This window comes from Berghia stephanieae, chromosome 1, assembly GCF_034508935.2.
Source record: "Berghia stephanieae isolate SIO BIC M18660-M18661 chromosome 1, UCSD_Bste_1.3, whole genome shotgun sequence".
NCBI classification, from domain to species: Eukaryota; Metazoa; Mollusca; class Gastropoda; order Nudibranchia; family Aeolidiidae; genus Berghia; species Berghia stephanieae.
The window spans coordinates 130156382-130174593 of record NC_088360.1 but is presented as its reverse complement, the minus strand read 5'-3'; the positions used below and the strand labels follow the sequence as shown (position 1 = coordinate 130174593).

General features: G+C 36.2%; 1 protein-coding gene across 1 annotated transcript; it reads left to right on the top strand.

The window, feature by feature from the left end:
• Positions 1–7354: 7354 nt before the first annotated feature.
• LOC144963170 (uncharacterized) lies at positions 7355–17503 on the top strand. The gene is made up of 7 exons (XM_078896892.1): positions 7355–7563; positions 8512–8639; positions 9866–9959; positions 10585–10637; positions 11349–11477; positions 11804–11930; positions 13821–17503. Exons 1-7 carry the CDS (start codon positions 7479–7481, stop codon positions 14336–14338), a joined length of 1134 nt encoding a protein of 377 aa, XP_078753018.1. The 5' UTR covers positions 7355–7478; the 3' UTR covers positions 14339–17503.
• Positions 17504–18212: the final 709 nt, after the last annotated feature.

Sequence of the window (18212 nt, the reverse complement as noted above, 5' to 3'; positions counted from 1 at the left end):
TAGTAAAACGATCACTCGATCGTAAAACGATCAAGCGGGTTGTGAGCTTGAGACGATCTTGACACGTGAGACGAGCTTGAGACGATCAGGATTCGAGCGAGCGGAGGGGTAACGAGTGTTTCGAATCATTTCAAATTCAAACGATCACAGTTTGCCATCCGATACCAATCGCCAATGTTTGCACACGGTAGTCTGTGGTTCTTCCACAGCCCTCACTCCTTGTCAGATGTTAGTGTGTCTGGGTGGCAGTGGCAGGGAAATTCGTATAGGTGTATCACGCGTGTGTGACAAGACTTCATTAAACCTACTAAAGTTTGACTATCACACACACACACACACACACATACACACACACACACACACACACACACACTAAGGCTATTTCTATGACACACACGCATCCCTCTATCAATGAACACTCCTACAGTAGTGCGGCTATGTGGTCTAGTCATGACGTAACTATAGGTAGTACTCTAGTCGACCATGGCTCTCGTGCATTATAATGGTCTAGTGGTATGACACCCGCTTTGGGATCGGAAAGTCCTGGGTTCGAGCCTCGCGCTCGGTGCATAGTTGAGTCTTTGGACAAGGCTCTTTACTCACATTCTCTCACCGTACTCAGGTGTAAAATGAGTACCTGGCCGTTAACAGCGTTGTCTTTGTCTGAAAAATTGTAATATCGCCTAACAGGCGGCATGTCCCGTCCTACATATTAAATGTTGCTGTTGACCGGGGACCCCTTTACAAAGCGCTTTGATCACATTTAGTGGATATTGTAAAGCTCAATTTTTTAAAGTAAAACATTAGCTTTGAATATGGAATGTTTCAATTTTAGATGCCTGTGTATTCTTTGTTAGTTCCCATCATCATCATCATCATCATCATCATCATCATCATCATCATCATCATCATCATCATCATCAGGGGCAGCGGTACGGTCTTTGGTTGGCACCCGAAAGGTACCGAGTTCGATCACCCGCCGCTGAGTGGTCTTGAGCAAGTCACCTTGCCCTAACTAAATTTGCGGCGCTGCACTGCGGCTATCGCTTGGGTTATTCCAGTCTTCCCTTAGAATAGACCCGAAAGACGAATCTCCCCTATGGGATGAATAAAGGGAATTATGTTTAATTTATTTATCATCACCATCATATCAGCGGGATCATCATCATCACCACCACCACCACCACCCTAATAATAATGGATAAAATAAATATCAACACATTTCAATGTAATAATCAATCTAAAATCAATCAGTGCTCCTAAAAGACCCTTTGATTTCTTTGTCTAATTCGTTCCATACTTTTGGAGTCCCGACAAAGAAAGATTTTCAGCTAACTATAGTTTATATATGGGAATATTAATCAGTCGTTTATATTGGAATCGGAGTTGTCTAGCAGGTGTATTAGTTCAAAGCGCATTTCCAAGGATTTACCATGCTCAATGAACTTCACAATATTTTATTTAATTTATTCCTCCGGCACGCCATATCGACCATACATCCATTTCGTACAGTAGGTACCGATCGCTGTTTGGAGTCTTTTTGTATTAAAGCTCTTTACAATACCCGTCATTGCTTATAAGATAAGAATACATTCACACCTGAGTCAAGTGCCTGACACACGGACTTAACGTCTGGATCACAATTTTCAACAATCACTGTCACTCATCCGGCCATTGACAAGGCTTGATTTTGTGACAAGAGACACCGTACCACTGAGCGACCGAACAAATAATCACCATCTGCGCCATCGTCATCATCATCATCATCATCATTATCATCATCCTCATCACAGCCGTAACAGCCAGCAAAACCACAATCATCATCTTCGGGTCCGGTCTATCCGTGTGGGGGGTGGGGGTGGAACCTGCTAAAGTATTTCATTTTTTAAACAGAAACACGATAATCATCATCATCATCATCATCATCGTCATCCATTGTCGTCGGCATCGTTATCATCGTGTCCGGGCAATCCGGTGTGTCTGGGTGTGGAACCTGCTAAATATTATTATTATCTACCTACCTAATAAAAACACACCATTCTTGTTCATTTATTTTTCAAATAATGAAATGAAAGGCACGACCTTTCCCGCACACACAAGAGGCGATGACGACCAGTGACAAATTATGGGAGGTGGGGGCGGCCGACAACTTTTGGCGCGACATAAATAAATGTTAAGGTGACAGCGGGATGATGGTGGTGGAGGGGGGGGGGGGGTGTTCACCTTCACATACAACTGTTTGATGGCGTGTGTGTGTGTGTGTGTGATGCGACGAACGATCATAATCAAGGCTGCCAGACAGCCAGATTTCTTCTTGCCCAAGTAGTCAAATAGACCCCAAATAGCCCAACACCACAAGCATTCTGACTCCCTTGAAAAACTCATTTGTTTTGATTAACAAAACAATCGACTACAGTTGGATAAACTTATCTTTTCATTTTTTTTAAATAAAAGATTTTTTTTTTTTAATGAATAATAATAGAAAAGCGTTTCTTAGTAACCAATTTTGAACTTGGCCATCTGGCAGCCCCCATCATAACCAGCTGCAGTCAAGCCAGCCACAGACATAAGAGAGGGAGGGGTATGTGAAGTTTCCTGTGGCAAACGAGTTGCTCGTGTTTTTTTTTTTTTCAAACGAATCACTGCTCGATGACGTCACTGACTCGAAACCCGCTCGAAACCGACTCGATTTTAGAGGACTCGATCGAAAACCCGCTCGATTTGATCGTTTCAAACTCGACCCAGCACTAGTATATTGACTGACAACTTCCGTTGTAGTGACTCTGTGTACAACAAGATATGAAGTGAATAGAAAAGTGCCAGAAGACAATAGAGAATGAAAATTTTTCGCGGTGGTGGTGGGGTTTGAACCTGCGACCTTATTGGTACGACAACTCCGCCTGGCAGGTGAGAGCGTGGCTCTACCGTGTGAGCTATCCACGAACACAAAAATACTCGTTTCAAACTCAAAGTCATTACTAGATCCCTCTCTCACCCACTTCTTGAGACCGCCGATTCGTTCGTACACCACCATCGCGAATAATTTTGACCAGCAGTTAAGCTTAATAGCCAATATTCTCATCACAAACATATAACATAGAAACGATTGAGACATTGAGTATGCTCCGGTGTATGGGGTGAATTTTTTATTCAGAAAAGTGAGTGGAGCAGGCACTTATGTTGGTAACAACAAGATATGAAGTGAATAGAAAAGTGCCAGAAGACAATAGAGAATGAAAATTTTTCGCGGTGGTGGTGGGGTTTGAACCTGCGACCTTATTGGTACGACAACTCCGCCTGGCAGGTGAGAGCGTGGCTCTACCGTGTGAGCTATCAACGAACACAAAAATATTCGTTTCAAACTCAAAGTCATTACTAGATCCCTCTCTCACCCACTTCTTGAGACCGCCGATTCGTTCGTACACCACCATCGCGAATAATTTTGACCAGCAGTTAAGCTTAATAGCCAATATTCTCATCACAAACATATAACATAGAAACGATTGAGACATTGAGTATGCTCCGGTGTATGGGGTGAATTTTTTATTCAGAAAAGTGAGTGGAGCAGGCACTTATGTTGGTAACAACAAGATATGAAGTGAATAGAAAAGTGCCAGAAGACAATAGAGAATGAAAATTTTTCGCGGTGGTGGTGGGGTTTGAACCTGCGACCTTATTGGTACGACAACTCCGCCTGGCAGGTGAGAGCGTGGCTCTACCGTGTGAGCTATCAACGAACACAAAAATATTCGTTTCAAACTCAAAGTCATTACTAGATCCCTCTCTCACCCACTTCTTGAGACCGCCGATTCGTTCGTACACCACCATCGCGAATAATTTTGACCAGCAGTTAAGCTTAATAGCCAATATTCTCATCACAAACATATAACATAGAAACGATTGAGACATTGAGTATGCTCCGGTGTATGGGGTGAATTTTTTATTCAGAAAAGTGAGTGGAGCAGGCACTTATGTTGGTAACAACAAGATATGAAGTGAATAGAAAAGTGCCAGAAGACAATAGAGAATGAAAATTTTTCGCGGTGGTGGTGGGGTTTGAACCTGCGACCTTATTGGTACGACAACTTCTGGCACTTTTCTATTCACTTCATATCTTGTTGTTACCAACATAAGTGCCTGCTCCACTCACTTTTCTGAATAAAAAATTCACCCCATACACCGGAGCATACTCAATGTCTCAATCGTTTCTATGTTATATGTTTGTGATGAGAATATTGGCTATTAAGCTTAACTGCTGGTCAAAATTATTCGCGATGGTGGTGTACGAACGAATCGGCGGTCTCAAGAAGTGGGTGAGAGAGGGATCTAGTAATGACTTTGAGTTTGAAACGAATATTTTTGTGTTCGTTGATAGCTCACACGGTAGAGCCACGCTCTCACCTGCCAGGCGGAGTTGTCGTACCAATAAGGTCGCAGGTTCAAACCCCACCACCACCGCGAAAAAATTTTCATTCTCTATTGTCTTCTGGCACTTTTCTATTCACTTCATATCTTGTTGTTACCAACATAAGTGCCTGCTCCACTCACTTTTCTGAATAAAAAATTCACCCCATACACCGGAGCATACTCAATGTCTCAATCGTTTCTATGTTATATGTTTGTGATGAGAATATTGGCTATTAAGCTTAACTGCTGGTCAAAATTATTCGCGATGGTGGTGTACGAACGAATCGGCGGTCTCAAGAAGTGGGTGAGAGAGGGATCTAGTAATGACTTTGAGTTTGAAACGAATATTTTTGTGTTCGTTGATAGCTCACACGGTAGAGCCACGCTCTCACCTGCCAGGCGGAGTTGTCGTACCAATAAGGTCGCAGGTTCAAACCCCACCACCACCGCGAAAAATTTTCATTCTCTATTGTCTTCTGGCACTTTTCTATTCACTTCATATCTTGTTGTTACCAACATAAGTGCCTGCTCCACTCACTTTTCTGAATAAAAAAGTGACTCTGTGTATGGTATTGGTAACGAGGATGGGGAGGATTGAGCATTTTTTTTCTTTTAGCTTTTATATAGGGCAATATCAACAAAACGTGCTCAAAGCGCTTTAAAGGGGTCCTGTCCAACACCAACATTTAACATTTAGGACAGAGATAACGCTGTTAACGGCCAGATACTCATTTTACACTTATTATTATTATTATTATTATTATTATTATTATTATTATTATTATTATTATTATTATTATTATTATTATTTCATTATGATTATTATTATTATTGTAATTATTATTATTATTATTATTATTATTATTATTATTATTATTATTATTATTATTATAATTATTAATATTATTATTATTATTATTATTATTATTATTATTATTATTATTATTATTATTATTATTATTATTATTATTATTATTATTATTATCATTATTTATTACACTTGAGTTCGGTGAGAGAATGTGAGTAAAGAGCCCTTTCCAAGGATTCAACTATGCGCCGAGCGAAGCTCGAACCCAGGACCTTCCGATTCGAAAGCGAGTGTCATACCACAAGACCACATAGCCGGAAAAAAACAAAAACAACAACATTTGTGACCAGACCTTGTTTGTGACCCATCGACTCAACATGTTGATCTAAACTAGGTGCTAAAAATTGAAGTCTAATTCTACTTTTTACCCGCTAGACTGGACACTGACTTTAATAGCGACTTCAAAATTGTTGCCGTTTGAATCTAATCGATAGGGTTAGTTATCGTAAAATAATTTAAAAGAACAATGACCAAGATGTGAATTAAATTTTTACAATGATCTGGAGGAGAAGGATGAGGTGAAGGAGGAGGAGGAAATAATGATAACGATTGATTGAAGCGATAAGCAGAGACAAATTCCATTATCATGTTAATATGATCATTACTGAATTTATCTGATGTACAAAAACGAATGTAACATCTCAAGAGGAGGATATTTCTTTCTTTCACCCCCCCCCCCCTTTTCTCTCTCTCTCTCTCTCTCTCTCTCTCTCTCTATATATATATATATATATATATATATATATATATATAGAGAGAGAGAGAGAGAGAGAGAGAGGAGAGAGAGAGAGAGAGAGAGAGAGAGAGAGAGAGAGAGAGAGAGAGAGAGAGAGAGAGAGAGACGTGAATGGATGGCTGGCTTTGTTTCATCAGACGACGAGAAATTTTTTTTATAGAATAGCGTCCTATCGTATATCTAAAGGGTCGCAAACAATAGTCACTGTCCTTTTAGGAATAAATTATGGCATTGAGGTAAAAGAACCGTAAAAGCATATCGTATTCATACCCCATCCTATATCATTATTACTGTTAGAATAAAATAAAACCTGTGATAATGATGTAGTTGGGAGAAATTACAATAGGTAGAGAAAACGCTATGGGGCTCATGACATACGAATGTATCGATGACAGATGAACATCAGACTACAATGACAGAAATAACAAACAACAACAAACAAAAAACAAACAAACAAAACAACAACAACAAGAAAAGAAAAGAAAGAAATCAGAGGCTTTGCTGTCCAATTAATCTTATGTAGGATCCCAAAACGGAATTTTAAGATAAACTGACGGTTTTAAAATGTGAATAAATAGATAAATAATTTTTTAAAAAAGACACCAAAGGATGCCACACGGAAGTAAATGACGTGAGCCGACGTGAGTATTATGCAAGTCTGACATCCGAACGCAAATATGGCCCTAGCTTAACATTGCAGTAATGGACAATATTTTGCATTATATTTTTTAATCTAAAAAATAGAGAAAGATAAAGGGAGTAAATGTGACTCATATACAAGGGAACAACACAAAAAAAAACGACGTGTTTACTTGAAAAAGGCCAAAGGCCGAAACGTCGTTTGTTTGCATTGTTCCCTTGTATATGAGTCACATAATTTTCTCTCTTTATCTTTCTCTTCATTTTATTTATTTATTAATTTTTTAAAAATCTCCATTACAACAATGACCCCATAATGAATTGGGCAGACCTGCGCGTGTGAGTGGGTCCTCCGATGAAAAATATTATTGCAAAAATTAAACAAAACCACAATGTAAAGTCTTTAAAGAGCAGGACTTTAAACCGGGCTTGTTTTAGGTTTTTGAATTATTTGTTAAAATTATATTTTTATCTGCATTTGGGAGGGGGTATTTCTTTATTAATTGTGTTTGTTGTCGCGTAAAGGACTGGTATGGCTCAAACTGACGTGTGTTCACACCAATTGAGTTCGACTTGAGTCCATCGCAAAGTACTTTCCGCCATGTTTCGCCATGATGATGATGATGATGATGATGATAACGTTCTAAATTTCACAGTTATCTATCTTCGTATCTTCCACTTTTTAGTGACCTCCCTTCCCATTTGTCAATGGGCGTCGCCAACTTGTGTTGTGGGTTGTTTTGTTTTTCAGTCGTGAAGTTCACAGGGTATGAGCGACGTTGATAAAAAAGGGCAATCTGAGGTTTTGATTTTTAAAAACTCTAAATAATGGAGGATTGGAGAGATACATTAAGAGTGTTTTGTGGAAATATCAGGGACGATATAAATGAAAGAATTGGTCAAACCAGCGATGGTAGGTAACTCGAACACCGCTCATTTAATTTGGGACAATTAATTATGTTTAAATTATGCATGGGATTCTATCTCCAATCTGATAGATAGTATAGGGATATCATTTCAAAGCAACATCCTTTTTTATATTTGCGATACATTTGAATTAGCATTTGCCACATTTCATGTTTAATGTAATATATCTATATATAATATCTTTTTGTAAACATGTCTTTTGTTAGATAGTTAAAATTAACTTCTAATCTAATATCAATAGACGTCTATCACTATAGTCTATCTTATGATCGGATGTAGAAGCATAATACATAGCAACAAAGTTAGAATACACAATCTGTTTTAGACTTTTAAGAACATTTTAAGACTTAAGTAGGATCATATGATTTGATTGTGAGTTTTACGTTAATAAGTAAGATGTGGAGGGTTCATCCAGATACATTTATCTAATATTCAATACTGAAGTTTTACTTGTGCACATGTTACCGTTAGTCTGAGACTGCACGTTTCTTCTTTTTTTTTAAAGAAAAAAAACCTGAATGTTGATGTTGTTTATCCAAAAGAAATAGAAAAAAATGTGGTACCTACTTTCCTGATATCTGTAGTGCCTCTAAATATCGATCAAAAGCTTGAAGGGTAGTTCCATTAATGAACATTGGATTCCCTGACTGACTAGCTCTAGACTCTAGATAGCATAAGCTGTGTTCCTTTCCTACTGGTCTGTGGTGCATCTTTAAAGGTTTCTTTTTGCTCAGAAGTTTCCTGAGACCACCAGGTAGGTTGACCTAATCCGTACTTTAATATGAGGTAGCCAGCCTTGCCTTATTGTTTCATAGGTTCAGGTGTTATACCTCTGATGAATGAGTCGGTCTTTTATTTAAGTGACAAAGCAGGAAGCAGGCAACAATAACAATGTAAGATATTAATCATTTATTTCTTTGTTTTATATTACCAGACAGTGAAAGCCTTGTTCTTCTGCATGCCTACAAGGAAAAGACTTCAACAATAATCAATGAGATTTGTGAAAAAGAGGAAAAAACATGGAACGATCATGGGACCAAATTGTTGAAAGAGATTTCACAGGTGAAATATCAATTTGTTTTTAATTTAAAAAAATTAATTTTAATTCGTCTTCTCAGAAATAGAAATTATCCACATTGCAGTGAATGCATTTTTTTGACTGTCTATCCATGGTTATGAGGTGTAAATTTGAACCTTTAATCAAATCGAATAGTTACCTGGCTTTACTTCACACCAAATCGTTTTCACAATGAAAGCAATGACATCTATGATACTGGAGACCTTATTAAAACTCCAGTCCCATCATTGCCACTTTATTCATGGCTACATATGTAATATATCAAGTAATTAATAGCAAGCATTAGTGGGAAAACATTGAATAGGGCTTGAATTATTTTAAACCCTTACTTATTTATGGTAGAAAACAGCAGTTGAAGATTTATCAGATTGTCCTTTAAGGTCACAGGGTCAGTTAATCCTTATTTCTTTGTTTCTTTTGTGTGAAATAGACATTAAAAGGTATGACCCAAAACTAGATGTGCCTAAATAAGCCAATGCAATGGAGAGAAAGATAAAGTGTGTAAATGTGACATATGTCATATAATACATGGCAACTCAAAACAGACAATATTTCAGCCCTTGGCCTTTGTCAGGAGACAGACAACAAGTCCCAAAAATATATGGTTACAAAACATCACATTTTGTCAAATGTGGAAACAATGTATGGAGAGGGTGTTGGATGTTGATGCAAGGAGTGGTGCGAGAGAATGGAGAGAGAGAGAGAAGAGAAGAGAGAGAGTATGAGAGAGGGATAAAAAATACTATGCGACAGAGAGGTAATTGGGGCTGTGAGATGTATAGGTATGACCCACTAGCTCAATCCAGTATAATGTTGGGTTGAACCAAATGATGAAAAGTGAATTTAAAGTTAAAGTGATCAAAGATAAAACATTCTACTTTTCAGCCCTTTTAGAATTTCTATTCTTTCCTCTTGATAAAAAAAAAAATATTGGCACAAGTCGTGTCTATTTTGCTGTATAAATCTCAACTTCACCTAAGATTTATCTTGGTCCATTAATGTGTAAAGCTATCGATAACCCCCAAAACGACTCCTCACCTTGTCAAATATACTCAAGCCTCGGATTTCAATGAAATCTTCAAAGCAATCCCAGGTGTGAGAGATAAGGGTAATTTAAATCAATAGATTTTTGAAGGACGAGTTATCTGGCCAGAATTTCAAAAATGTGTAATTAATCACGTTGATTTGAAAATATTTTAATTTCTATTAGCTAATAATGGATGTGACGTATGTTAAAGAAGTACAGCTTGTGGATGATGATTTTCAAGCGGAGTCTACAGAGTTGGACATTAAGTATATCATAGGTAGGTATGTATGTATGTGTATATCTTCTATTATATATATATATATATATATATATATATATATATATATATATATATATATATATATATATATATATATATATATATATATATATATATATATATATATATATATATATATATATATATAAATATATATATTTGAATTACTATTGACTCCTACAGATCTGTAGGAGTCAATGGTAATTCAAATATTTTATTTATATATATATTTACCGCTCCTTTAATACTAAAGTCGAGCTCTTTTATTTCATGATTTTTATTGTTTTAATGTATTATAAAGTGCATTGAACATGGCACAAACTTTAAATATGCTATATAAAATTGCATATCTTCATAAGTAGAAAGAAGCCCCACTCCCCCCATTGGTAATGGAGTTGGCTCATTCAGTGTCTGCATCAGGATGAAGGGATAAAAGTAGATTTGCTGTCACGAATTTTATTTTATTTATAAAAGTAACTTAATTTCAAAACTATTTAGCGCTGTGAAAGTAAATCATAATCAAACGTTTTTTGACAGTAAAGTTTTGAAAGTAATTCAAAGTTTAGATTTCGGTCCACAAGTGAAGTAATTTACTCCAATGAAACTCCATTTTTTTATTTAGACAGTTTGACAAGCCTAGAGAAGTTATCAAAGTCCCTTCGACCTGAAGAAGAGGTGAGGATAATTTATCTTTACAAGTTATGTTGACTACTGTTCAATTGAACATTAAACAGTAGAAGAATTTGATTCATGGTAATAAAAATGAACAGACCATATTTATGACCATAATGAGTTGGAAGATGTAAGGAGAGAGGTGAATGAATAATGATAAATCTTAGATGAAAGGGTCCAGATAGCTGAGTTGGTAGAGCACTAACTTCACATGCAAAGGGACTGAAATTGATCAAAGATGAAATTGAGATTATTTTTTTCTGATCCCCTTGTGCACCAATCAGTGTATAGGTAGCTGGGTATCTTAGATCTGGTGGAAAGTACTTTGTGATATACCTAGTCCTATCTGAAGGGTAGCAAGCAATTGCTATCGTCCAGTTCACGCTATTGAATCCGGGATAAACTTCAGCACCATGGCCTAAAGCTTCTGAATGGGACTTTAATCATGACTATGTAATTTAGAATTCTAAATCATCCTCTCCATCCAATCCTATACAAACTGTTAAAACTGCAATACTGAAGATAGACACGACATGCTGTGGAATGGTGTTAGGTTATGGTTCTGTATCACAATAGTTATGTTCTCCTCTGACAGAAATACTTTTACTATAATACACGTGGTTTGTTTGTTTGTATTCTTTTTAAAAGCCCAAACAACTCAGATATTTATATTCTCAATTTGTTTACACTTTACTCTTGTATTGCTTTTATCAGCTTGTGTTATGCCTTGGTTCAGAGATTGTGGAATGTCTAAGATGGCGGAAAGGAGCTTTACTGTACATGTTTTGTCACACAGTGTATCATCGAAATCCCACTGAAGGTCTTCCCATCCATCTATTGCATGTAAGATTGTCAATATTGATGTTTCCCTATGTATGAAGTTAAAATTAAAAGAAAAGATAAAAATACCATTATTAATTCTTAGAGGGAATTTTTCTTAAGGGAGAAGACCAAGATAACCCAGGCATCAGCCATGGTGTTATTATGCTGCTAAATTAGCAATAGAGCAATAGGAGCTAAATGTTTTGCTTGATTGATGAAAAATATGAGACGAAATCATCATCATCACCATCATCGTCATCATCATCACTCTCATTGTCATCACCATCACAACCACCGCCATTGTGATGAAAATTGTCATTGTCATAAATCAATTGTTGTTTACCCAGTACCTAGAGGATGGAGTTGATTACCTTGTGTCCATGTTAAAGACACGGTGTGAGGCCAGCTGGATCGATTCCCCAGATGATCAGGTCATCAAGGACGATGGTGATACTTTACAACTTATTCAGCAAGGTGACCACATTGTGAAAATTTAGAGAGCTTGCACATTAGACAAATCAGAAAGAAAAAAAATATTAGAAGAAATCATCGCAAAGAATCAGCCTGCCTCTACCGTTTGTTTTTAATAGTCTTACGCGCTTGCAATACATTTAGTTCATATCGGCGCCAGTATAAAGGAAGAAATTTGGATAGTGAAAGCATTCTAGATGTACAATTAAAAGGACTTTAGGAATAAGTAAGACAAAGGGGAATGGTTCAAATAAGGAACAGATGTAGATTCCAAGAACACACTCTCAGTATACTTAATTTAAGATCACCTAAAAGTCTCACCCAGACACCAGCACAAAATTCCAATAAGAGGAATACACTCAACTGTTTACAAATCAAATGTTAAATAAAAAAAATAAAAAACAGTACATAACAGAGAGATGACTTACAATGAAAACAAATTTCATCTCCCAAAACTATAATTATACATTCGACTGTTTCTCTCCCAGCCAAGGACTCCGGCCAGGGTCAGGACAAAAATAAGTAATCTAATTCCAAAACAAAGACAGAAAGCAATTGAAAAACAGGTATAGGGGTATAGAAGACACAGCAAGTACCTCCCTGCCCACTATGGGAGGTCGGGAACCCCACCCAGTAGGCTGATTTTTTTGGGGATGATTTCTTTTCCTCGTACTTTATCTTTCAACTTTGTCTGGCACTGCTTCGTACACACACACCTTTTCAGATTTTTATCTTGCCACATTGTGCATTTTACTTTTGCTGCAAAGAGTAGCAGCCTACTAGTCTTTTAACATTACATTCTCCTTATAATCTCTTGTTGATTTATCTGGGTCTCAATCGGATTCCTAGTTTACTAATTTGCATTTCTGGGTGGGGATCCTGACCTCCCAGCAGGCAGGGAGGTACATACTGTGTCTTCTATCCCCTTATATCTGTTATCCAACATGCTTTCTGTCTTTGTCTTGGAATGAGATTACTTGTTTTTTTCCGGGCCCTCGTCAGAGTTCTGGCTGGGAGGGAAACAGTCAAATGCATAGTTATTGTTTTGGGAGATGATATTTTTTTCCTTGTAAATCATCTCTCTGTTATGTATTATTATATCTGTTATTTTTAATGTATAATGTAAGCATTTGAGTGTATTCCTCTTTGTTGGATTTTGTACTTGTGTCCGGATGAGACTTATAGGTGATCTCAAACTAAATACATTGGTGGTGTGCTCTTGGAATCTACATCTAATCCCTATTTGTTCCCAGTTCCCCTTTGTCTTACTTTCTCTTGGGTGCTTTAAATATTGTTCTAGAACTTTTTACTATCCCATTTTCTTCCTTTTTACTGGTGCTGATATAACCTAAATGTGTTGCAAGCGCCGTAAAACCCTTAAAAACAAAAAACAAAAAATTTGCATTTCTTTTACGTTTGAAGAATTCTATAAAGATTCACTCTTCACTGTTCCTTAGAATTTCAAACAGTTCAATTTGTAAAGTGCCTGAGTGTCCAAATTGACTTCTGACCACTGATCAGTGATTGGTGTAGCTGGATCTATTATGTCTGGCTGGAGCTATTTTGAAATAAAGTCTTCCAAAGGGAGACAAGCGGATTTTACAGTTTAATATAATGTGACTGAAACTGGGATTGGGATAAACTTAAGCTTCTTGGGCCACATGGGTTTAAAGTTTTTATATTTATAGTTTCTTTCAAAGAAGCAATGGTTGTTGGTTGATCCAATGCAATCCTTAATAAAAATGAAAGATGTCTTGTTTGATTTTAAATAGGATTTAAAAAAAAATGCTTTTGTTTAATGCAGCTAACATTCTCAACAATATTATTTCTTTCAGTGTGAATCTTCTTTATGACTTTACGCTTATAGTTTTCCTTCCCTGTAATCTGCCACAGGTATTTTCAGTGACACCCACCTACTGGCCCTGATGTATTGTGGGGAGATGTGTTACTGGCACACGACGTCCTGGGGCATGGCTTCCAATCATCCAATGTCAATACCAGGAAAGGCAGAATCTAAAGGAGAATCAAAAAATAAAGCTGACTCAAATTCACCAAATCCGACTAAAAATAAAAACAAGACTTTGGAGCCAAGTAATATTGATAAAGGTGGATGTGAAAAGGTTTCTCAGAGGACAAAAGATTCTCAAGATGAGAAAGTCGATGATGATCAAAGAGACTCAAAATCTGACTTTTCAAAAACAGATAGTGAAAGCAATAGTAGATTGTCTGAGAAACACGGTTCAGACAAAATTCTGGAAGAATCTTCTAGAATATTGAAGCTGGTGGGAATTGGGAATGCCTGTCTGAAGCGCTACATTTCAGTGGCCCATGGGCCTTTGGCGTCGGCAGGGTGGAGCACTGACAGGGCCGAGGATATTGTTTTTCAATTCCAAAAATTGAATATGTCATGAGAGATGATTTTCTCTGATAAATCTTGGATGCCATAACTTTTAAGGCCATAAAAATGTTGTCTTGCAGGCTTATTTAAAAAGCTGGGGTAGTCTCAAACCAGAAGAATGTTGTCGAAAGCCAATGCTGTTGCCATATAAAAAAAAGGATGCATTTATACCACATATCTGTCATTGTAAGGAAAAGGACGATATGTGACCAGTTGTCTCAAAACGGTAAAATGTTGAAATGACTCAGATTCTTACAATTCAATGAAGTGCGTAATTTATAATGAATTGAAATAGATGTCCTTATTGAGAAGAGTGAGTTTTGTTTCTTAAGCTCCAAAACAGTTTTGTCCAATAGTTTATATTATTTTGACTTTAAAGTCAATTTAAAAAAAAAATTATTTGATCCAGCATAATACAGCATCGATACATTAAGTCATATATGTTTACTTGTAATATGTCAGCAATAACAGTCTTTTTCCTTAAAACAGCAGAGATTTTTGTTTTGGTGTCATAATACCAGATGAAATTATGTGAGGGCGACATGTACTTATTTTCAGGTCTGATAACCCAATTTGTTAGAGTCTCATTGTTGTAATGGAAATACTCTCAAACCAATGCAAAATATTTTTCATTACACCAATGTTAAAACATCTATAATTGCGTCCTGTTATCAGGCCTGCAAAAATGTATATGTTGTGTGAAAGTATTTGTCTTTAATCATCTGCAGCACTTTTTTCCAAATTTTTTATTGAGCCACTGTAGAATAGATTTGAGGCATTGTTGTAACATTCTTGTCCAATTGTGATTAAGTGTTTGCGTATTGTTTGCTGCATGTGAGGAAAATTATTAAACACTCACTTATAAATTCACATTCACACACCACATTTAGAAACAGCCATAGAATAGCTGTGGATAGAATTGTTCAGCATCACTCACTCAATAGCTTTACAGTGTTAGGTGTTGTAAAAGGTAGAAAGGTAGACATTTGCATTAAAAATATTTTTTATGCACATCAATAACCATACAGTTCTGCGAACCACATGTGAAAAATATGTATTCTTACTTTTATTTATCAATGTCCACTTGTAAGACATTTTGAAAGATTGTGCGTCTTTTCTGGGTTGATCCGCAAGCATTAGGTTTTCAATTTTCAGCCACAGCCAAGTGCACCAAGTTGTATAAGTTAACTAAAATGCTCTGTCATTTAAAAAAAAGTACATAGATATGTTTGGAGGGTATTTTATGTGTAAATAAATGTGTTTTCAAGTGTTTAATACTGAATACTGATTTGATGGATTTACCAAATGTTGCTATCAACAAAAAATGCTTGAAGTGTCAAATTTGATTTATGATATTCTACGACTAAATTGGGTTTGCCACCATCTTCAATATTTTGATATAAAATTATTTTTATATTATAGAACGTACACATTTGTTTGTTGATAAAATTCTTAATAAAGGTAAGAATTTATTTAGAGTACAAAGGACTTTACAAGGGCTTCCAATCTAACACCTAACATTTGGGATGAGCTGTGACGCTCGAAGGCGCTATTACTATTATTTTTTCAATTTAGACACATATCTTACAAATCAGATAGTCATTTTTTCCCTGAATACGGTGAGATCATGTTAAAGTTTAACTATGACTATGACATAGAATAATGAGAGTCAATGATGAGGTTTTAGATTCCCCTAAGGCAATATTACACAAGTAATAAAATTCTTTAGTTATTGATTTTATAGAAAGTTAATTGTAGCTTAGATTTATTGCTTAGATTCCCCTAAGGCAATATTACACAAGTAATAAAATTCTATAGTTATTGATGCTATAGAAAGTTTGTTGTAGCTTAGATTTATTGTATGAAATGTCCAATGAACAACACTTTCGTGTGCACCATTGAATGTCATAAATCTTTAAGTATGCACAAATCATATATTTTGACCCGTCACCTCAAATCTATATCGGGTTGAATCAGATGCCTCCCATGGTGGGCAGGAGGTCATTTGCTGTACTTCTCTACCAGCCTCCTAACCCCTGTCTTTGTCTTGTAATGAAATTTCTTGGTTTGTCCTGGTATTGGCTGAGAGGGAAACAGTCAAATGTATTAGGTTTTGGAGATGATATTTTTTTCTTGTAAATTATCTCTGTTATTTACTGTATTTTTTTGTTTTTTTGTTTTGAATGTCATGTTTTGTAAGCATTTGAGTGTATTCCTCTTAGTAGGGTCATGTGCTTGTGTCCGGGTGAGACTTTCATTTAGTTTCAAATTAAGTACTTTGATAGTGAGCTCTTAGATTCTACATCTGTTCCCTATTAGGACCGTTTCCCTTTGTCTTACTTATTCTCGCGTGCTTTTAATAAATTCAGACTTTTTTGACTATCCTACTTTCTTTCTTTTTTCTGGTGCTGAATTACCTAAATGAGTCGCAAGCGCTGTAAAACCCCCAGAAACAAACAAAAAAAAACAACCAAAAAACAAGCAAGATGCCTAAAAAGTGATTTTAACTTACTCAACCCTAGCACCAACCTTCTCGGTATTTGGCAGAGGCTATTTTTAGCCCACTGTGATTTACATTTTTATGAGACCATTTATATTACGTATTATTAATGCTGCTATTTTAAATCTTTGCTTGGTAGCAGTGGTTTAATAAAACTATGCACATACAGGGGCAGCGTGGCTCAGCGGTACGGTCTTTGCTTCCTACCCGAAAGGTACCTGCTGCTGCACTGTGTGGCCTTGAGCAAGTCATTTCGCCCTAGCTCAATTTGTGGCGCTGCACTGCGGCTGATAGACCCTAGAGACAAATTTCTCCTATCGGATGAATAAAGGGAATTTTTTGGTACTGAAGGAAAGTACCAAAAATCTCAAGGTAGAGGGGACAGTATGGAGATATAGGGTTAGGGTTGAGTGTTAATGTAAAAATAACAAGATATGTCAGATTTTAGTATTTTGTCTTTATAAACTAGAGTATTTATTAGCAATTTCCACGAAGTGGACTCAGAGCTCTTTACAAGAGGTTCCTAGCCAACATAAACACTTAAAGATGTAGTTTGAGTTTGTTTTTTTTTAAAAAATAAAAATTTAATGATATATATATTACATGCCATGTTTATTGTGTGCCTAGAACTATAATGTATGGGACAGGCGCTATATAAATAAAATAATATAAATATTATTATTATTATTATTTTTAATTATTATTATTATTATTATTATTATTATTATTATTATTATTATTATTATTATTATTATTATTGTAATGCCTGTTAGGTAATTTTGATAAAGACAACACTTTTATTGACAAGGTAGTTATTTTACACCCGAGTTCGTTGGGAGAATGTGAGTAAAGAGCATTTTCCAAATGCATACTCAACTCTGTCCCCCTCATAGTGGGTCTCGATTCCGATCTGTAGATGAGTGTCATATAACTAGACCATATAACTATAACCACAACTATATCTATAGTCTGCCTGGTCTTCAATGAAACATAAAAACATGTATGTATTGAGGGTCTTTCTTCTCTGTCACAAGAAATAGAATATTACAACCAGAAATTGTTCATCGAAAGTGTTTTCACATACAAAACTTAAATTCTTTTCGAAGTCTTGACGATAGTTGTGGTGCTAAAATTGCTTCTTTCCCAATAAGGCAGCGCTCAATAAACTTTAAAAACATGCTAGATTCGCTTCCTGTATTTTATCAACTGCATATCTTTTTCACTGTTACACCAGTCCTTTCCATTTGGGCATTCTGTGTAACCCACCGCATCAATCTGCTGTTTTGTCGGAATGAGACAGATGAAGAAAATTAAGTTTAATCCCAAAATGCTGGTTGGGGTTTTTTTTTGGTTTTTTTTTAACCTCCCATGAGGTCCCTAGGCAACA